Below are 21,240 nucleotides of genomic sequence, written 5' to 3'. Positions count from 1 at the left end.
ACCCCTTGCACACACCCCTTGCACACACCCCTTGCACGCTCATCCCTTGCACGCTCCCCCCTTGCACGCTCCCCCCTTGCACACTCGCCCCCCCTTTTAACCCCTTGCCCACTCCCCCTTTGCACACTCCCCCTTTGCACCCTCCCCCCATTTGCACACTCACCCCCCCTTGCACACTCCCCCAAGCCCCTCCCCCCGTAAACTCCCCCCCCGGTGGACTCTCTAGCCTCTCTTTACCCCCCCGCCCTCTCTATGGTACCCCCCCAGGAGGACTCGCTTGGAGGGACTCCGCGCCTAGAGCGTCCCTCTCTATGACCTCCCCGGGGAGGGGGGCCCCTCCCGCCGAGGAGGGGGGCGTGGCCGCGCATGCGCACCGCCCCCCCCCTCCGCCATGCGGGACCGGACGCGGGAACTGCACCAGGTGGGAGGGGGGGGGGGGGGGGGCGCGTTTCGGGGGCGCACCGCGCGCGTTGTGTCCCCCGCTAACGCCGCCGGGTTCCCCCCGGGGCCCCGCCGCGGGGTTCCGCCCCCCCCCCCCGGAACTAAATAGGGGAGGGAGGCCCCGCCCCCCCCTCAAGGACCCCCCCCAAATATCCCCAAGACCCCCCTGTGACCCCCCCCCATGTCCCCAAGACCCCCCCCAAATGTCCCCAAGACCCCCCAAAATCCCACCCCCCGACCCCAAGACCCCCCTTAACCCCCCCACGTCCCCAAGAGCCCCCCATGACCCCCCCAATATCTCTGAGGACCCCCCGACCCCCCCATGTCCCCAAGATCCCTCCAAATGTCCCCAAGACCCCCCGTGACCCCCCCATATCCCCAAAAGCCCCTCCATGTCCCCAAGACCCCCCAAATGTCCCCAAGACCCCCCCCGTGACCCTCCCCATGTCGCCAAGACCCCCCGAAATCCCCCCCCCAACCCCAACACCCCCCCGTGTCCCCTAGACCCCCCAAGACCCCTCCATGTCCCCGAGACCCCCCCAAATGTCCCCAAGACCCCCCGTGACCCCTCCCATGTCCCCGAGCCCCCCCCCCCAATATCCCCAACCCCCCCAAGTCCCCCCCCCCCAGGACCCCCAGGACCCCCCAAATTTCCCCCCCCCCCCCCCCCCCCCCAGGACGATGCCCCCAGCGACGACGAGGACGAGCTTGTGGCCCTGGTGGGGGCCGCAGCCCCCGGACCCCCCGGCACCGACACCCTGCGCCAGGTGGCTAATTTGCATATAATTTACATGTACTTTGCACATAATTTACATATGATTTACATGTCACCCCCCTACCCCCATCGGTACAAGGGGTATGAGAATATTTGGGGGGGGGGGGGGGACAGAGAGAGAGGTACAGAGGGGTTCCGGGACCCCCCGTGTGACATCACCACGCTAATTAGCATGTAATTTGCATATATTTGAATACAATTTGCATGTAATTAACACCTGGGGGCGTGGCTTTACGGTGCCAGGGCCGTGTATGGGCATGGGGTGGGTAAGCATGGGGGAGGGAAGGGAAATGTGGGACCCCCGTGCTCACATGACCTAATTAGCATATAATTTGCATATCGACTGGAACGTGCTGATAGGTAATTAGCATATAATTAACATATTGTAGTTGGTAATTGGTATTTGGGTAGGGATGGTGGCCGTACAGCAGGGGGCAGCTGTTAATCCCCTTTAATTAAATTATTAAACTAATTAGATCATATAGATACATATCGCCCTAATTTGCATATAATTAGCATGCTGATTTGTTTACTTATCCATTGGAACGTAATTAACATGTTCTAATATCTCATTAGCATTCATACTGGTCAGATAGAAGCGTGACCTGCAGGTACCGCATCCCCCTGTGTCATTTGCATGCAATTAGCATCTCATTTGCATGTCCCAACACACCGATAACTCATTGTGGATATATCCTCGGTGGCTAATTAGCATATATTAGCATGTAATTAACACGTAACCACCACAATTAAGCGCACAATAAAGTGCACAACAGACCACAGTGCTGCTGGAGACCACCCATTTCTTGCACTATTTGCATATAATTAGCATATCACGACAAGTCGTTTTTAAGCTTCATCATATAATTAACACTTGTTAGCATATAATTTGCATATCATTAATGCATTATCGGGGTATTGGCCTGTGTATGTGCGCGGGGGTACACAGAGCAGTCGGGTTCTGGGCAAGGCCCCCAGGCTCCGCCCCTGCATCCCATTTGCATATCGTTAGAGTGTAGTTAACGGGTTCATTAGCATCTAATTTGCATACGGTTATGCAGGCCCGGGCCGTGCGGGCGGCGCTGCGGGTGCTGGAGGAGAAGCTGGGGGCGCTGGAGCAGCAGCAGGAGGCCGTGCTGGGCACCCCCTGCCCGACGACGGTGGGGGGCCTATGGGGGCTATAGGGGGTCTATGGGGGGTCTATAGGGGCTATAGGGGGTGTATAGGGGGCTATGGGGGGGCGATAGGTTCCTATGTGGGGGTATGGGGGCCATAGGGGGGTCTGTAGGGGCTATACGGGGCTATAGGGGGTCTGTAGGGGCTATAGGGGGCTATAGGGGTCTATAGGGGCTATAGGGGGTGTATAGGGGGCTATTGGGGGGCTATAGGTTCCTATGGGGGGTAGGGGGGCTATAGGGGGTCTATAGGGGCTATAGGGGGGCTATGGGGTGGGGTCTGTAGGGGCTATAGGGGGGTCTATAGGGGCTATAGGGGGTGTATAGGGGGCTGTGGGGGGGGGCTATAGGTTCCTACGTGGGGGTATGGGGGTTATAGGGGGCTATAGGGGGGTCTATAGGGGTTATAGGGGCTATAGGGGGGCTATAGGGGCTATAGGGGTGTATAGGGGGGCTATGGGGGTCTATAGGTTCCTATGGGGGGGTATGGGGGCTATAGGGGGGTCTATAGGGGCTATAGGGGGCTATAGGGGGTCTATAGGGGTTATAGGGGGCTATGGGGGGTCTATAGGGGCTATAGGGGTGTATAGGGGGCTATGGGGGCTATAGGTTCCTACGTGGGGGTATGGGGGCTATAGGGGGGGTCTGTAGGGGCTATGGGGGGCTATGGGGGGGGGGTCTGTAGGGGCTATAGGGGGCTATAGGGGGGTCTATAGGGACTATAGGGGGTGTATAGGGGGCTATTGGGGGGCTATAGGTTCCTACGGGGGGGTATGAGGGCTATAGGGGGGTCTATAGGGGCTATAGGGGCTATGGGGGGGTCTGTAGGAGCTATAGGGGGTGTATAGGGGGCTATGGGGGTGCTACCGGTTCCTACGGGGGGTATGGGGTCTATAGGGGGGTCTATAGGGGGCTATAGGGGGGCCTATAGGGGCTATAGGGGGTTTATAGGGGGCTATGGGGGGCTATAGGTTCCTATGGGGGCTATAAGGGGGTCTATAGGGGCTATGAGGGGCTATAGGGGGGTCTGTAGGGGCTATAGGGGACTATAGGGGGGTCTATAGGGGCTATAGGGGGTGTATGGGGGCTATGGGGGGGCTATAGGTTCCTACGTGGGGGTATGGGGGCTATAGGGGGTCTATAGGGGCTATATGGGGCTATGGGGGTGTCTGTAGAGGCTATAGGGGGGCTACAGGGGCTATAGGGGTGTATAGGGTGCTATGGGGGGCTATATGTTCCTACGTGGGGGTATGGGGGCTATAGGGGGTTATCGGGGGGCTATAGGGGCCATAGGGTGTATGGGGGGGGCTATAGGGGGGCTATAGGGTGCTATAGGGGCCTATGGAGGGGGTGTGGGGGGCTATAGGGGGGTGTTTAGGGGGCTATAGGGAGCCTATAGGGAGCTATAAGGGGGTCACGGGGGGTATGGGGGGGTTATAGAGGGACTGGGGGGTATGGGGGTATAGGGAGGCTATAAGGGGTCTGTGGGGGCGCTGTAGAGGGCTATAGGGGGCCTGTAGAGGGTTGTAGGGGGTTATGGGAGGGTATAGGGGGCTTTGGGGGGCTATAGGGGGTAGTAGGGGGCCTATGGGGGGCTATAGGGGTCTATGGGGGGTATGGGGGCTATAGGGGCCTATGGAGAGCTATTAGGGGACTATAAGGGGGCTATAGGGGGCCTATAGAGGGCTATAGAGGGGTTATAGGGGGATTATAGGAGGGCTATAGTGGGTTATAGGGGAGCTATAGGGGCCTATGGGGAGGCTATGGGGGTTATATGGGGCTATAGAGGCCTATGGAGGGCCATGGGGGGGGTTATATGGGGATTATAGGGGCCTATGGGGAGGCTATAGGGTCCTATGGAGGACTCTAACAGGGCTCTAGGGGGCCTATAGAGGGCTGTAAGGGGGCTATAGGGGGTTATAGGGGCCTATAGGGGGGCTATGGAGGGCTATAGTGGGGGTGTAGGGGCTTATTGAGGGCTATAGGGGGGCTATAGGAAGCCTATAGAGGGCTATAAGGGGGCTGGGTGGGCTCTAGGGGAGGGTATGGAGGCTTAATGGCTATAGGGGTGGCTATAGGGGCTCTGGGGGGCTATAGAGGGGGCTATAGGGGTCCTAGGGGGCTATAGGGGGGGGCTGTAGGGTCTCCAGTTGCCTATAGGGGGGCTATAGGGGAAGCTATAGGGGCTCTGGGGGCATATAGGGGTGGATATAGGGGGACTATAGGGACTCTGGGGGCTATAGGGGCTCGGGGGGGCCTATAGGGGGTCTATAGGGGCTCGGTGGGGGGGCTCTGCGTTACCTGGGGGGTCCCGAGGGGATTTGGGGGGTAGTCTGGGGGGGGGGGGGCAGGCTATAGGGGAAGGGCTCAGCCTATAGGGAAGGGCGCGAACCTATAGGGGAGGAGGCGAACCTATAGAGGGGGGTCAAGCTATAGGGGAAGGGTATTTGGGGGGTCCCGAGCTTTTTTGCCCCCCCCAGGGCTGAAGCGGGACCTGCAGGCGCTGCGCGAGGAGATCCAGCAGCTGACCCGGGACATCGGCGCCCGCCTCAAAGGCGAGACCCCAAAAATCTATAGGGTCGCCCCCCCCGGGACCCTATAGGACCCCCCCCGATATGTGACCCTCCCCCCCAAAAAAAATTCTATAGGGTTGGAGCCGGGGAAGGAGGAGGAGGACGAGAACCGCAACACCATCGGGGCGAGGGTGAAGCGCACCCAGGTTTGAGGGGGGGGCGGCGAAATTTGGGGGGTTTTGGGGTTTTTTGGGGGGTCCTGGGGGGTGAGGGGGGGCCTGAGGGGGGGTTGGGGGGTTAAAGGGGGATTTTGGGGGCGAAAAAGGGGGATTTTGGGGGGTAAATGGGGGATTTTGGGGGGTAAATGTGGGGTTTGGGGGGGCTGAAGGGGGATTTGGGGGGGCACTGAATTTTGGGGGGTTTGGGGTTTTTTGGGGGTCCGTGGGGGGCGTTGGGGGGGGCACTGAGGGGGTTTTGGGGGAAAGGGGGGGATTTGGGGGGAAAAGGGGGATTTGGGGGGGTTTAGGGGATCCAAGTGGGATTTTGGGGTCCCCAAGTGTGATCTGGGGGGACAAAACGGGATTTTGGGGTCCCATGGGAGGTTTTTGGGGTTCCCGAGTGGGATTTTGGGGTTCCCGAGTGGGATTTTGGGGTCCCCAAAGGAGATTTCAGGGCCCCAAATTGAGTTTTTGGGCCCTCGGAGTGGGATTTTGGGGTCCCTAAGGGGGATTTTGGGTTCTCAAGTTGGATTTTGGGGTTCTCTAATAGGATTTTGGGTTCTCCTGTGGGTTTTCGGGCCCTCAGGGTGGGATTTTGGGGTCCCCAAATGGGATTTTGGGCCTTCAGAGTGGGATTTTGGGGTTCTCTAATAGGATTTTGGGTTCTCATGTGGGATTTTGGGCCCTCAGAGTGGGATTTTGGGGTCCCCAAATGGGATTTTTGGCCTTCAGAGTGGGATTTTGGGGTCCCCAAGTGGGATTTTGGGGTCCCCAAATGGGATTTTGGGCCTTCAGAGTGGGATTTTGGGGTTCTCTAATAGGATTTTGGGTTCTCATGTGGGATTTTGGGCCCTCAGAGTGGGATTTTGGGGTTCCCAAGTGGGATTGTGGGGTCCCCAAATGGGATTTTTGGCCTTCAGAGTGGGGTTTTGGGGTCCCCAAATGTGATTTTGGGCCTTCAGAGTAGGATTTTGGGGTTCTCTAAGAAGGATTTTGAGTTCTCATGTGGGTTTTTGGGCCCTCAGAGTGGGATTTTGGGGTCCCCAAGTGGGATTTTGGGGTCCCCAAGTGGGATTTTGGGGTCCCCAAATGGGATTTTGGGGTCCCCAAATGGGATTTTTGAGGTCCTCAAATAGGATTTTGGGGTTCCCAATTGGGATTTTGAGGTCCCCAAATAGGATTTTGGGTTCCCGAGTGGGATTTTGGGGACCCCAAATGGGATTTTTGGCCTTCAGAGTGGGATTTTGGGGTTCTCTAACAGGATTTTGAGTTCTCATGTGGGTTTTTGGGCCCTCAGAGTGGGATTTTGGGGTCCCCAAATGGGATTTTGGGCCCTCAGAGTGGGATTTTGAGGTCCCCAAATAGGATTTTGGGGTCCCCAAATAGGATTTTGGGTTCCCGAGTGGGATTTTCGGGTCCTCAAATGGAATTTCTGGGCCCCAAACTGAGTTTTAGGGCCCTCACAGTGGGAGTTTAGGCCCTTGGAGTGGGATTTTGGGCCCGCCGAGCGGGATTTTGGGGTCCCTAAGGAGGTTCTTGGGTTCCCCGCCGCCTTTTGGGGGTCTCGTGGGGGTCCAAGCCTCATGCCCTCCCCCTTTTGCCCCCCCCCCCCCCCCAGCACGGGGTGCTGTCCCAGCAGTTCCTGGAGCTGACGGGGCGCTGCCACGCGGCCCAGGCCCGCTACCGCCAGCGCAGCCTCGAGCGGGTCCGACGCCAGCTGCAGATCAGTGGGTGCCCCCCGGGACCCCCCCCAAAAAAAATAATATCGGGGCGGGGGTCCCCCAAAATCCCTGGGGGCCTTTGGGGGGGGGTGGCGGGAAGGGGTTGGGGGGGTGGGGGTGGAATTGGGTGACCCCCTCCCACTGCTTGGACCCCCCCCCCATTAATATCTGGGACCCCCCTATTAATATCTGCCCCCCCCTAATTTCTGGGACCCCCCATTAATAATTTGGGGACCCCCCTAATAATTGGGACCCCCATTAATTTTGGGACCCTCCCGGTAATGTTTGGGACCCCCCCATTAATATTTGGGACCCCTCCCTAATAATTGGGAACCCCCCGTTAATAATTGGGACCCCTCCCATAATATTTGGGCCCCCCATTAATATTTGGGATGACCCCCCATAATATTTGGGACCCCCTCAATTTTTGGGGCCCACCCCCAATAATTGGGACCCCCCCCCCCATTAATATTTGGGACCTCCCCATAATATTTGGGACCACCCCTTTAATAATTGGGACCCCACCTAATAATTGGGACCCCCCATTAATTTTGGGACCCCCCTCAATAATTGGGACCTCTCCCATAATATTTGGGACCTCCTCCCCCAATAATTGGGACCCCCCTAATAATTTGCCCCCCCAATAATAATTGGGACCCCCTTAATAATTGGGACCCCCCATTGATATCTGGGACCCCCCTAATTTCTGCCCCCCCCCCCCAATATCTGGGACCCCCCCGTAATGCCTGCCCCCCCCTTAATAATTTGGGACCCCCCCTAATTTCTGGGACCTCCCCCTAAAATTTGGGACCCCCCCAATAATTGGGGATCCCCCCCAATTTCGGGACCCCCCTAATTTCGGTGCCCCCCCCCCAGCTGGCAACTCGGCGGTGACGGACGAGGAGCTGGAGGAGATGCTGGAGACGGGGCAGAGCGAAGTCTTCGTCTCCAACGTGAGGGGGCACCCATGGGTGCTGGGGGTGGGGGCCTTGAGGGGGGGCACAGGACCCACCAATCTCCCCCCAGCACCCGTAGGTCCCCCCCAGCACCCATAGGTGCCATAGGTAGCCGGCGGTACCTATAGGAACCCAAAGGACACGCGGGTGCCCTACAGCACCCATGGGTGTCCTAGAGCACCCATAGGTTTCCTAGAGCACCCATAAGTGTCTTAGAGCACCCATAGGTGTTCTGCAGCACCCGTATGTCCTTAAAGGTCCTGTAGGGCTCCAGTAGCACCCATGGGTGTCCTATAGCACCCATAGGTGTCTTAGAGCACCCGTAGGTGTTCTGTAGCACCCATATGTCCCTAAAGGCCCTGTAGGGCTCCAGTAGCACCCATGGGTGTCCTATAGCACCCATTGGTGCCCTGCGGCACCCATACGTCCCTAAAGGCCCTGTAGGGCTCCAGGAGCACCCATAGGTGTCCCACAGCACCCATAGGTGTCCCACAGCACCCATAGGTGTCCTGCAGCACCCATACGTCCCTCAAGGTCCTATAGGTGTCCAATAGCACCCATAGGTGCCCAGTAGGACTCATACACATCTGAAGGTCCCATCGCTTCTCTATAGCACCCATGGGTGCCCAGTAGCACCCATACACATCCAAAGGTCCCCTAGCTGCCCTATAGCACCCATGGGTGCCCAGAGGTCCCTCAGCTTCCCAGTAGCACCCATGGGTGCCCAGTAGCACCCATACACATCTAAAGGCCCCAGAGCTGCTCTATAGCACCCATGGGTGCCCAGTGGTCCTTCAGCTTCCCAGTAGCACCCATAGGTGCCCAGTAGCACCCACACACATCTGAAAGACCCACAGCTTTCCAGTAGCACCCATGGGTGCCCAGTACCACCCATACACATCCAAAGGCCCCAGAGCTGCTCTGTAGCACCCATGGGTGCCCAGAGGTCCCTCAGCTTCCCAGTAGCACCCATGGGTGCCCAGTAGCACCCATACCCATCCGAGGGTCCCCTATCTGCCCTATAACACCCATGGGTACCCAGCAGCACCCATGGGTGCCCCTCCCCACCCCCACAAGCACACGGACACTGGGACAACGGGCGCACCCCTGGGTCTCAGGGGCCACCACTAAGCGTTGAGGGCCACCCATGGGTGCCAGGGGGGTCCGGGGTGGGGGTCGGGGGCACCCCTGGGTGTTGGCGGGGAGGCACCCATGGGTGCTGGCGCAGGTGCTGGGGGCGGCGCGGGCGACGCGGGCGGCGCTGGACGAGGTGACGGCGCGGCACCAGGAGCTGCTGCGGCTGGAGCGGGGCCTGCGCGAGCTGGGGGAGCTCTTCGTGCTGCTGGGGGCCACCGTCGAGGGGCAGGTGGGCAAACTGGGAGCACTGGGAGGGACTGGGAGGGGAGTGGGGGACACTGGGAGGGGCTGGGGAGGGAGTGGGGGGCGCTGGGAGGGGACTGGGAGGGAGTGGGGGGGACTGGGAGGAACTGGAAGGAGACTGGGAGTGAGTTGGGGGGTAGTGGGAGGGACTGGGAGGAGACTGGGAGCGAATTGGGGGGTACTGGGAGGGACTGGGAGGGGATTGTGGGGCACTGGGAAGGACTGGGAGGGACTGGGAGGGGATTGGGGAGCACTGGGAGGGACTGGAAGGGGATTAGGGGGCACTGGGAGGGAAGTGGGAGGGACTGGGAGGGAATTGGGGGGCACTGGGAGGGACTGGGAGGTACTGGGAGGGTACAGGAGTGTCCTGGGCAGCTGTGCTGGTGCCTACTGGTCCGTACTGGTTTATACTGGTTCATACTGGTCTGTACTGGTGCCTACTGGCCTGTACTGGTGGTTCATACTGGTGCCTACTGGCCCATACCGATCCATACTGGTTTATATTGGTTTTATATTAGTTCCTAGTGGTACGTACTGGTCCCTACTGGTTTATACTGGTTCCTACTGGTCTGTATTGATGCCTACTGGTCTGTACTGGTGCCTACTGGCCCATGCTGTTGTCCCATACTGGTCCGTACTGGTTTATATTGATTTTATATTGGTGCCTACCGGTCCGTGCTGGTTTACACTGGTCCGTGCTGGTTTACACTGGTCCGTATCGGTTTATACTGGTCCGTACTGGTTTATACTGTTTTGTACTAGTTTATACTGGTTCATACTGGTCTGTACTGGTGCCTACTGGCCCATTCTGGTGGTTCGTACTGGTACCTAGCATCCTGTACTGGATTATATTGGTTCCTACTGGTCCGTACTGCTTTATGCTGGTCTGTACTGCTTTATACTGGTCCATACTGGTTTATACTGGTCCATGCTGGTTTATACTGGTCCATAGTGGTACCTACTGGCCCACACTGTTGGCCCACACTGGCCCGTACTGCTCCGTACTGGTTTATATTGGTTTTATATTGGTTTATACTGGTCTGTACTGTTTTATACCAGTCTGTGCTGGTTTATATTGGTTCATACTGGTTCATACTGGTTCATAGTGGTTCATACTGGTTTATACTGGTGCGCAGGGGGAGGTGATCGACCGCATCGAGAAGAACATTCTGGAGTCGGGGACCTGCGTGCGCAAGGGCCACCAGCACCTGGGGACGGCGCGGGAGCACCAGCGCGGGGCGCGGCGGGTGGGGACACGGGGGGTGGGGGAGGGGACACGGGGGGAGGGGTCACGGGTGGCATCTGGGGGTGGTGGCACTTGGGGTGGGGGCACTTGGTGGCATTTGGGTGGTGGCACTGGGTTGGGGACACCTGGATTTGGTGGCACTTGGGTTGGTGGCACTTGGTGACACTTGGGTTGGTGGCATTGGGTTGGGGACACCTGGATTTGGTGGCACTTGGGTTGGTGGCACTTGGTGGCATTTGGGTGGTGGCACTGGGTTGGTGGCACTTGGTGGCATTGGTGGCATTTGGGTGGTGGCACTTGGGTTGGTGGCACTTGGTGGCATTTGGGTGGTGGCACTGGGTTGGTGGCACTTGGTGGCACTTGGTGGCATTGGTGGCATTTGGGTGGTGGCATTGGGTTGGTGGCACTTGGTGGCGCTCGGGGTTGGTGGCGTTGGGTTGAGGACACCTGGATTTGGTGGCACTTGGTGGCATTTGGGTGGTGGCACTGGGTTGGTGGCACTTGGTGGCACTCGGGGTTGGGGACACGGGGTTGGTGGCACTTGGGGTTGGTGGCATTGACTTGGTGGCACTTGGGTTGGTGGCCCTTGATGTCATTGGGTTGGTGGCACCTCCGAGTGGTGGCATTGGGTTGGTGGCACCTGGATTTGGTGGCGTTGAGTTAGTGGCACTTGGTGACATTGGGCTGGTGGCACTTCGGTTGACGTCATTGGGTTGGTGGCACATGGGATTGGTGGCATTGGGTTGGTGGCACCTGGATTTGGTGGCACTTGGGTTGGTGGCACTTGGGTTGGTGGCACTTGATGGCATTTGGGTGGTGGCATTGGGTTGGTGGCACTTGGGTTGGTGGCACTTGATGTCATTGGGTTGGTGACACCTTGGGGTGGTGGCATTGGGTTGGTGGCACATGGGATTGGTGGCACTTGGGTTGGTGGCACCTGGATTTGGTGGCACTTGGTGGCATTGGGTTGGTGGCACTTGGTGACATTGGGTTGGTGGCACTTGAGGTGGTGGCATTGGGTTGGTGGCACTTGGTGGCATTGGGTTGGTGGCACTTGGGTTGGTGGCACTTGCGCTGGTGGCACTTGGTGGCACTTGGGTTGGTGGCATTGGGTTGGGGACACCTGGATTTGGTGGCACTTGGGTTGGTGGCACTGGGTTGGTGGCACCTGGGACTGGTGGCATTGGTGTCACGTGGGTTGGTGGCACTTCAGTTGATGTCATCGGGTTGGTGGCACTTTGGTTGGTGTCCTTGGGTCGGTGGCACCCAAGGGTGGTGGCGTCGGGTTGGTGGCACCCAAGGGTGGTGACCCCGTGTGGGTGGCGTCGGGTTGGTGGCACCTGGATTTGGTGGCACTTGGGGTGGTGGCACCCGGGGGCGGTGACATCGGGTTGGTGGCACCCGGGGGTGGTGGCACCCATGGGTGGTGGCACCCATGGGTGGTGGCACCCGGGGGTGGTGGCCTGTCCCCAACCTGTCCCCGCTGTCCCCCCGCAGAAGAAGCTGCTGGTGGCCGCCTGCGTCCTCGTCACCGTCCTCATCGTCGCTGCCATCATCGCTGCCACCGCGGCCACCGGGTAGCACTGGGACCGACCGGTGAGGGCACTGGGAGCACTGGGGAGGCACTGGGGAGGAACTGAGAGGGACTGGGATGAACTGGGAGGGACTCGGAGGGACTGGGAGGGGCGCTGTGGGCAACTGGGGGGCACTGGGAGGGACTGGGAGGGGCGCTGTGAGCAGCTAGGGGGACTGGGATGAACTGGGAGGGACTGGGAGGGGTGCTGTGGGCAACTGGGGGTCACTGGGAGGGACTGGGAAGGGTGCTGTGAGCAGCTAGGGGGACTGGGATGAACTGGGAGGGACTGGGAGGGGTGCTGTCACCAACTGGGGAGGACTGGGATGAACTGGGAGGCACTGGGATGAACTGGAATGAACTGGGGGTGACTGGGAGGGTCTAGCGGAATGAACTGGGAGGCACTGGGATGACCTGGGGGTGACTGGGTTGAACTGGAATGAACTGGGAGGAACTGGGGGTAACTGGGCGGGTCCAGGAGGATGAACCGGGGGTGACTGGGATGAACTGGGGGTGACTGGGGGGGTCTAGGGGAATGAACTGGGTTGAACTGGGAGGGACTGGGATGAACTGGGAGGCACTGGGCCACCACCACCGCCCCCCAGCCCACCGACGTCACTTCCCCTCCAGGCCCCGCCCACGGCCGGCCGCCATTGGCCCACACTACCCCCACCGGTGCCTTCGCCCCGCCCCTTGTGGGCGGGGCCCACTTCCTGCCTCGAACGACGTCACTTCCTGTCCTCCTAATTTGGGGGGGGGGGGCGCCCCACGACCACGCCGCCATCTTGCGCGCCTCGCTCCGAGCTACCTCCTGCCCCCCCGTCCCCAAAATGTCCCCAAAATGTCCCCAAATCCCCCCCACCGTGTCCCCAAGGACCCCCCCCTTGTCCCCAAAGCCCCCCACGGTGTCCCCAAGCCCCCCCCACCCCGCCCCGTACCTCAGAAAAGGGGGGGGGGGGAGGAAAGTGGAGGGGGACACCCCAAAATAAAGCACTTTTCACCCCAAAATTTCGCCCCGCGTCCCTGCCACCCCCTTGATGTCCCCCCCCCCGGCGTGACCCACATCCTGTGTCACCGTGCGGGGAGGTGACACAAGTGTCACCCCCCCCCCCCCCCCCCCCCCGATGTGAGTCATCGCTGCCAGGAACTTTGGGGTTTTTTGGGTTTTTTTGGTTAATTATTTTTTTTGGGGGGGGGACACACGTGGAGGGGCTTCGCCCCCCAAGTGTGGGGCGCGGGGTGGGGGACGAGGAGGGGCCGTGAAGCCACTGGGGAAGGGGGGGGGGGAGGACGTAAGGGGGCCTCCACCCCCCCGGCTCGGCCACAAGGAGAGGCTGCTGCTGGTGAGTACGGAGGGAGCTGCGCGGCCCCGTGTCCCCCGCGTCCGTGGCCTCCCTTGGCCTCCGTGTCCTCCGTGTCCTCCTTTTCCATGGCCTCCATGGCCTCCGCGTCCTCCTTTTCCATGTCTTCCATGGCCTCCGTGTCCTCCTTTTCCATGTCTTCCATGGCCTCCGTGTCCTCCTTTTCCATGGCCTCCGCGTCCTCCGTGTCCTCCTTTTCCATGTCTTCCATGGCCTCCGTGTCCTCCTTTTCCATGGCCTCCACATCCTCCGTGTCCTCCTTTTCCATGTCTTCCATGGCCTCCATGTCCTCCTTTTCCATGGCCTCCGCATCCTTCGTGTCCTCCTTTTCCACGTCCTCCACATCCTCCGTGTCCTCCTTTTCCATGTCTTCCATGGCCTCCGTGTCCTCCTTTTCCACGTCCTCCACATCCTCCCTTTCCACGTCCTCCACGTCCTCCTTTTTTGTGTCCTCCACATCCTCCACATCCTTCATTTCCATCTTCTCCATGTCCTCCCTTTCCACGTCCTCCACATCCTCCGTGTCCTCCTTTTCCATGGTCTCCATGTCCTCTACATCCTCCTTTCCCATGTCCTCCACATCCTCCATGTCCTCCTTTTCCATGGCCTCCACGTCCCCCGTGTCCTCCTTTTCTGCATCCTTCACGTCCTCCACGCCCTCCACTTCCATGTTCTTCATGTCTTCCACGTCCTCCTTTTCCATGTCCTCCGTGTCCTCCACATCCTCCTTTCCTGTCCTCCATGTCCTCCCTTTCCATGTCCTCCGTGTCCTCCTTTTCTGCGTCCTCCACGTCCTCCACTTCCATGTCCTCCACGTCCTCTACGTCCTCCATTTCCATGTCTTCCACGTCCTCCACATCCTCCGTGTCCTCCACGTCCTCCTTTTCCATGTCCTCCACGTCCTCCTTTTCCATGTCCTCCACGTCCTCTATCTCCCTCATTTCCATGTCCTCCACTTCCACGGCCTCTACATCCTCCCTTTCCATGTCCTCCACGTCCTCTACATCCTCCGTGTCCTCTACGTCCCCCATTTCCATGTCCTCCACATCTACAGCCTCCCTTTCCCTGTCCTCCATGTCCTCCCTTTCCATGTCCTCCACGTCCTCCGTGTCCTCTATTTCCCTGCCCTCCATCTCCACGTCCTCCATTTCCATGTCTTCCATGTCCTCCATGTCCCCCGTTTCCGTGTCCTTCCACGTCCTCCATGTCCTTGATGTCCTCCACGTCCTCGATGTTCTCCACGTCCTCCAAGTCCCCGATGTCCCCCTTGTCCTCCATGTCCTCGACGTTCTCCGTGTCCCCCACGCCCCCCTCGTCCCCCTTCTCCTCCATGCCCCCCGTGTCCTCCATGTCCTCCACGTCCTTGATGTCCCCCGTGTCCTCCTTGTCCTCCCTTGTCCCCCTCTTCCTCCATGTCCTCGATGTTCTCTGTGTCCCCTTTGTCCCCCTTGTCCCCCTTGTCCTCCACATCCCCATGTCCACGTCCTCACCATCACCCCCACGTCCCCATGTCCCCATCCCCACCCCACCGTCCCCACCGCCACGTCACCGTCCCCACGTCCTTGTCACCTCCACATCCCCACCATCACGTCCCCACCGCCACGTCCCCACCACCACGTCCCTGTCCCCGGCGCCACGTCAGTGTCACCAGGGCCCCCTGACCACAGCGCCACGTCCCCATGACCACAGCGCCACGTCACCGTCCCCAAGGCGTGCCATCTTCGCCCCCTTGGCCCCAGCCCCGCGGCCACCTTGGCACTTTTCTTGTCCCCATCGCCACGTCCCCGTCCCCGTGTCCTTGTCCCCACCATCATCTCGATGTCCCCGTCGCCGCGTCCCCATCACCAACGTCGTCGTCCCCATCCTCAGGTCCTTGTCCCCATCTCAACGTCCTTGTCCCCACCATCATCTCCATGTCCCCATCCCCACGTCCTTGTCCCCATCCTCAGGTCCTTGTCCCCGTCACCGTGTCCCCATCGTCACATCCTCGTCCCCATCACCATGTCCCCATCCCCATGTCCTTGTCCCTATCCTCAGGTCCTTGTCCCCATCTCCATATCCCTGTGTCCTCGTCCCCATCACCACGTCCCCACCATCATCTCCACGTCCCCATCCCCACGTCCTTGTCCCCATCCCCATATCCCCATCACAACGTCCTTGTCCCCGTCCTCATGTCCGCATCCCCACGTCCTTGTCCCCATCCCCTTGTCCCCATCGCCACCTCCCTATCTTCACGTCCTTGTCCCCGTCCCCACGTCCTTGTCCCCATCCCCACGTCCTTGTCCCCACCCTCATGTCCTTGTCCCCATCACCATGTCCCAACGTCCTTGTCCCCGTCCCCACGTCCTTGTCCTTGTCCCCATCACCACATCCTTGTCCTTGTCCCCACCATCATCCCCACGTCCTTGTCCCCGTCCCCACGTCCTTGTCCCTACCCTCACGTCCTTGTCCCCATCCCCACGTCCCCACCACCATCTCCTTGCCCCCGCCCTCACCTCCTCATCCCCTCTCCCCACAGGGCCACTGCCGCCACTGCCGCCGCCGCCACGATGTCCCCCCCCCACCGCCCCTCCCCCTCGCCGCCCCTCCTGGCCCTCCTCACCCTCCTCCTCTGCCCCCCGTCCCGTCCCCACTGCCACCGTGCCACCGGGCGGGCCTGCGACGTCCCCCTGGTCCCCGGCACCGACATCTTGGGCCTGGGGCTGGACGTCACCACCTTGTCCCCAACGGAGGGACAAGCCCTGGACATCTCGGGACCCCCCGAGACCCCCAAGGGACCGTGCGTTATCTGCCGGGACCCCTTACACGACGGTCGCCCCCTCCGGCTCCCCCCGGGGGCCGGGAAGTGGCGGGCGGGTCGCAAGTGCAAGGCGAAGACCGCGGTGGCCGAGGGGACGTCGGCGGTGGGGAGGATGGTGGCCAAGGTGGAGGAGGTGGCCCAGGGCTGGCGGGTGGGCTTGGGGACGGCGGTGAAGCCGGGGGCCGGGGTGGCCGTGGCGGTGGCCGGGTCCCACTCGCGGGTGGCCGAGTTCGGGATGCAGCGGCAGCGGGAGGACCGCTACAGCTTCGCCAGCAACGAGGTGCACTGCGTGCACTACTGGTGGGTCCGGGGGAAGCGGGGGTCCTTCCTCTCCTGTCATCATCATCATCGTCTCCTCCATCTCCTCCGTCTCCTCTTTTTCATCTTCTTCATCTCTTCCATCTTCTTCGTCTCCTCCATCTCCTCTTTTTCATCTTCATCTCTTCCATCTTCTTCGTCTCCTCCATCTCCTCTTTTTCATCTTCCTCATCTCTTCCATCTTCTTCGTCTCCTTCGTCTCCGTCTCCTCCATCTTCTTCCTCTCCTCCTCCATCTCCGCCATCATCTTCATCCCTCCTTTCTCTCTCCTCCGTCTTCTGTCTCCGTCATCTTCATCTCCATCTCCTCCGTCTTCTTCATCTCCTCCTCCGTCTGCTCCATCATCTCCATCTCCTCCATCTCTTCCATCTCCTCCATCTTCTTCCTCTCCTCCTCCGTCTCCTCCGTCATCTTCATCCCTCCTCCATCTCCATCATCTTCACTCGTCCTCCATCACCTCCTCTTCCACAGCCCCCAACCCCTCCCCAAACCCCGTTGCCCCCTCCAGTACCCCCATAGCGCCCTGCAGACCCCCCCAACCACCCCACAGACCCCCCCAACCACCCCATAGACCCTTCCAATACCCTGCAACCGCCCCATAGACCCTTCCGACACCCCATAGACCCTCTCCAATCACCCCGTAGACCCCCTCCAACCACCCCCGTAGACCCCCTCCAACCACCCCCGTAGACCCCCTCCAACCACCCCCGTAGACCCCCTCCAATCACCCCAGAGACCCTTCCAATACCCCCCAACCACCCCACAGACCCTTCCAACATCCCGTAGACCCTTCCAACACCCCATAACCCCCCCAATCACCCCATAGACTACCACAACACCCCACAGACCCCCTCAATCACCCCATAGACCCCCCAAATTACCCCATAGACCCCCCCAATCACCCCATAGACTACCCCAACACCCCATAGACCCCCAATCACCCCAGAGACCCTTCCAATACCCCCCAACCACCCCACTGACCCTTCCAACATCCCATAGACCCCCCCAATCACCCCGTAGACCCTTCCAACACCCCATAACCCCCCCAATCACCCCACAGACTACCCCAACACCCCATAGACCCCCCCAATCACCCCATAGACCCCCCCAATCACCCCATAGACCCCCCCAATCACCCCAGAGACCCCCAACCACCCCGTAGACCCCCTCCAACCACCCCGTAGACCCCCCTCCAATCACCCCATAGACCCCCAATCACCCCAGAGACCCTTCCAATACCCCCCAACCACCCCACAGACCCTTCCAACATCCCATAGACCCCCCCAATCACCCCGTAGACCCCCCCAATCACCCCATAGACCCTTCCAACACCCCATAACCCCCCCCAAACACCCCAGAGACCACCCCAACACCCCATAGTCCCCCTCAATCACCCCATAGACCCCCCCTCAATCATTCTATGGCCACCCCAATCACCCCACAGACCCCCCCCAAATCACCCCACAGCCCCCCGCTACGTCCACCCCCTGCCCGCACTGATCTCCCTCCCTCTCCCCCCCCCCAGGATCTCGGCCTCCAACCCTCCCCGTCCGTCCCCCCACTTCCTGCGAGCCGTGAAGGCATTGCCCCCCCACTTCACCCCGGACACCGCCGCCGACTACGGCGAGCTCCTGGCCGCCTACGGCACCCACTACATCCAGTCGGCCCAACTGGGGGGCCGCCTGCGCGCCGTCACCGCCATCCGCACCTGCCAGGCCACCGCGGCAGGGCTGAGCACCCAGGAAGTGGCCGACTGCTTGAAGGTGGAAATGGCCGCCAACGCCGGTCCCGTCCAGTTCCAAGCCATGGCCAAGGCCTGCAAGAGAGCCCGGGCAAGCAACCGAGCCAACGCCAGCTTCAACGAGGTCTTCAGTGAGCGCTTGGTGGAGGTGGAAGGCGGCGAGGAGCACGGCGACCTACTCTACGGTAGGCCCGAGGCCTACACAAAATGGCTGCAGGGCCTGCCCCGCCTCCCCGGCCTGGTGGCGTCCAACGTCCGGCCTCTCCACACCCTCGTGCCCAAATCCGACAAGCGGCGCGGGGCGTTACGGGCGGCCATCGGGCACTACATCGCCTGGCGGGCCTTGCGGCTCAACTGCAGCCAGGCCTGCACCGGCGGCCGCCATCTTGTGGGCCCCTGCCAATGCAGTTGCACGGCCAACGCCGCCGTCACCACCGGCTGCTGCTCGCGGCACCGGGGCATGGCGCAGGTGACGGTGCTGGTGCAGGAAGGGCAGGGGTGGCAGGGGGACCTCTTTTCGGCCACCGACGCCTACGTCCGGGTGTTTCTGGGAGGCCGGCGGGCGCAGACGGCGCCGGTGTGGAACAACAACCACCCGAAATGGCGGGCGCGCTTGGATCTGGGGATGCTCGACCTCGTCCCCGGCGCCGTCCTGAAGTTGGAGGTGTGGGACCGCGACAACGGGTGGGACGACGACCGCCTGGGGACCTGCACGGAGCCCGTGGAGGCTGGGCGGACCCGCGAGGTTGTCTGCTTCGCCGGGAAAGGCCACCTCAAGTTCAGCTACCTGGCAGCATGCGGGCCAGCTCTGGGGGGGGCCCCTCTGCCAGGACTACGTCCCGCAGCCCCCCCGGACCAACGGGGGCCTCTACCACCTCTCCCACTGGCCACCGAGGGCCGGTGATGGCCCCGTGACTTGGCCCACCCAAGAGGAACAGGAGGACGAGGAAGAGGACGAAGGCGAGAGCCTCCACGGGGACTTTGGGGAGTCCCTGGGGGGCTCCTGGGACGAGGACGAGTCGTGGGAGGACCTCGGTGATGTGGAGGATGGAGACGGGGAGGCCGCCAGTGGCCTCCCGGAGGCTCGGGCTGGTTCGAGGGAAGCTTCCGCGGAGGTCGATTCCTCGCCTGGCCTTCAAGATCCATCTTTTGACCTCAAAAAGGCTTCTCCAGGCCTCCAAAATCCCAATTTCGGCCTCCGGGAGGATCTCGCGGAGCTCCAGGATCCATCATCGGGCCTCGAGGAGGATCTCCTGGGCCTCCAGGAGCCCCATTTTGGCCTCAAATCTTCTCCAGGCCTCCAAAATCCCAAATTTGGCCTCCGGGAGGATCTTGAGGAGCTCCAGGATCCATCTTCTGGCTCCGGAGAAGGGCCTCCAGCCCCCCAACTTGGTCCTCCAACCCCCTAAGCTCGGCCCCCCCAGGAGGCCAGACCTCCTCCAGGTCCTCCGTGGCCTCCAGCCTCCGCGCCTCCAACCGGGGCAGGATTAAACGCTTTTTGCTGCAGCCCCCCCTCAGCCTGGTCTCTTGGGAGGGACTGGGAGGGGACACAGAGGTCACTGGGACGGACTGGGGTAGACTGGAGGTGGATTGGGAGGCACTGGGAGGGACTGGGAGGGGACTCGGAGGTCACTGGGAGGGACTGGGAGGGACTGGGAGGGGACTGGGAGTAACTGAGAGGGACTAGGAGGTAACTGGGAGGGACTGGGAGGGGACTGGGGGGCACTGGGAGGCACTCGAGGTCACTGAGGGGCACTGGGAAGGGACTGGGAGGGGACTGGGAGGGTCTGGGAGGCACTGGGAGGTAACTGGGAGGTACTGGGGGGCACTGGGAGGCTCTGGGAGGTCACTGAGGGGCACTGGGAGGGGCCTGGAAGGCACTGGGAGGTACTGGGAGGGGACTGAGAGGTAACTGGGAGGGACTGGGAGGGGACTGGGAGGCTTCTTCAGCCCCACAGCCCCCACAACCCCCCCCAAGAGCCCCACAGCACCCCACAACCCCCCCCCCCCCAGCAACCCCATAGCTCCCCCCGGAAGCCCCCCAGGGACCCCAAAGACCCCCCCAGCACCCCATAGAGCCCCCCCCAAACCACCCCAAATCCCTTATAGGGCCGGGGGGGGGGGCCCCCAATTTCCCGGGGGGGGGGGGGGGGGCGGGGGCCGGATCCTGCCCCCGTGATGCCGAGGGCGGAAGAGCTTGGCCGGGGCCACCCGCAGCGCCCCGTAGCGCCCCATGGCGCCCCGTAGCGCCCCACAAAGCCAGGTACGCCGCCCCCCACCCCCCCCACCCCATAACCCTCCCGGCCCTATAGCTGCCCCATAGAAGTTCCCCCCCCCCCCCACCACCAGCCCCATAGGGAACCGCAGCATCACCCATAGAGGCCAAGAGCAGCGGCCCTATAAGTCCCCTCCCCACCCCATAGACTACCCCCCCCCCCAGCCCCATAGATCTCTCCCTGCCCCATAGAGCCCTATAGGAACCCCATAGCCCCCTCCCCACCCCATAGCCCCCTCCCAGCCCTATAGAGCCCCGTAGGAACCCCATACCCCCCCAGGAACCCCACAGACCCCTCCCCACCCTATAGATCCCTCCCGGCCCCATAGAGCCTTATAGGAACCCCATACCCCCCCAGGAACCCCACAGACCCCCTCCCCACCCTATAGCCCCCTCCCAGCCTCATAGAGCCCTATAGAAACCCCATAGCCCCCTCCCAGCCCCATAGATCCCTCCCGGCCCCATAGAGCCCTATAGAAACCCCATAGCCCCCTCCCAGCCCCATAGATCCCTTCCGGCCCCATAGAGCCCTATAGAAACCCCATAGCCCCCTCCCAGCCCCATAGATCCCTCCCGGCCCCATAGAGCCCTATAGAAACCCTATAGACCCCCTCCCCACACCATAGCCCCCTCCCAACCCCATAGACCTCTCCAGGCCCCATAGCGCCCTATAGGAACCCCATAGCTCCCTCCCAACCCCATAGAGACCCCCCCACACACTATAGGAACCCTATAGAGCCCCCTCCA

General features: G+C 61.2%; 3 protein-coding genes across 3 annotated transcripts; 2 read left to right on the top strand and 1 right to left on the bottom strand.

Moving 5' to 3' along the window:
• The first annotated feature begins 275 nt into the window (after positions 1–275).
• Positions 276–12,953, top strand: STX4 (syntaxin 4). The gene is made up of 11 exons (XM_066984189.1): positions 276–421; positions 1,119–1,208; positions 2,278–2,376; positions 4,872–4,946; positions 5,040–5,110; positions 6,741–6,849; positions 7,720–7,796; positions 9,028–9,165; positions 10,316–10,426; positions 11,923–12,021; positions 12,629–12,953. Exons 1-10 carry the CDS (start codon positions 367–369, stop codon positions 12,004–12,006), a joined length of 909 nt encoding a protein of 302 aa, XP_066840290.1. The 5' UTR covers positions 276–366; the 3' UTR covers positions 12,007–12,021; positions 12,629–12,953.
• Positions 12,380–14,531, bottom strand: LOC136787107 (nestin-like). The gene is made up of 3 exons (XM_066984238.1): positions 14,184–14,531; positions 13,350–14,137; positions 12,380–12,452 (listed from the first exon to the last, which is right to left on the bottom strand). Exons 1-3 carry the CDS (start codon positions 14,529–14,531, stop codon positions 12,380–12,382), a joined length of 1,209 nt encoding a protein of 402 aa, XP_066840339.1.
• Positions 13,262–19,730, top strand: PRF1 (perforin 1). The gene is given in 4 exon segments (XM_066984169.1): positions 13,262–13,341; positions 15,878–16,459; positions 18,003–19,041; positions 19,043–19,730. Coding segments are annotated over 3 exon segments (2,175 nt in total). The 5' UTR covers positions 13,262–13,341; positions 15,878–15,908; the 3' UTR covers positions 19,628–19,730.
• The last annotated feature ends 1,510 nt before the right edge of the window (positions 19,731–21,240 follow it).

Source organism: Anser cygnoides, chromosome 28 (genome assembly GCF_040182565.1).
Source record: "Anser cygnoides isolate HZ-2024a breed goose chromosome 28, Taihu_goose_T2T_genome, whole genome shotgun sequence".
Classification (NCBI taxonomy): Eukaryota; Metazoa; Chordata; class Aves; order Anseriformes; family Anatidae; genus Anser; species Anser cygnoides.
Note: the sequence above shows the minus strand (reverse complement) of the source record. Positions and strands in the feature narration are given on the sequence as shown.

Excerpts from the sequence above, each read along its gene's own strand:
- STX4 (XM_066984189.1), top strand. The coding sequence starts at position 367 with ATGCGCACCGCCCCCCCCCTCCGCCATGCGGGACCGGACGCGGGAACT. Across the intron at positions 7,797-9,027 it reads GCGAAGTCTTCGTCTCCAAC|GTGCTGGGGGCGGCGCGGGC; the intron begins GTGAGGGGGCAC and ends GTGCTGGCGCAG. Across the intron at positions 9,166-10,315 it reads GGGCCACCGTCGAGGGGCAG|GGGGAGGTGATCGACCGCAT; the intron begins GTGGGCAAACTG and ends ACTGGTGCGCAG.
- LOC136787107 (XM_066984238.1), bottom strand. The coding sequence starts at position 14,531 with ATGGAGGACATGGAAGACATGGAAATGGAGGACGTGGAGATGGAGGGC. Across the intron at positions 14,138-14,183 it reads AAGACATGGAAATGGAGGAC|AAAAGGAGGACACGGAGGAC; the intron begins GTAGAGGACGTG and ends TGGAGGACGCAG. Across the intron at positions 12,453-13,349 it reads GGGGCCGCGCAGCTCCCTCC|TTCCTCCCAGTTCATTCCAG; the intron begins GTACTCACCAGC and ends AGTTACCCCCAG.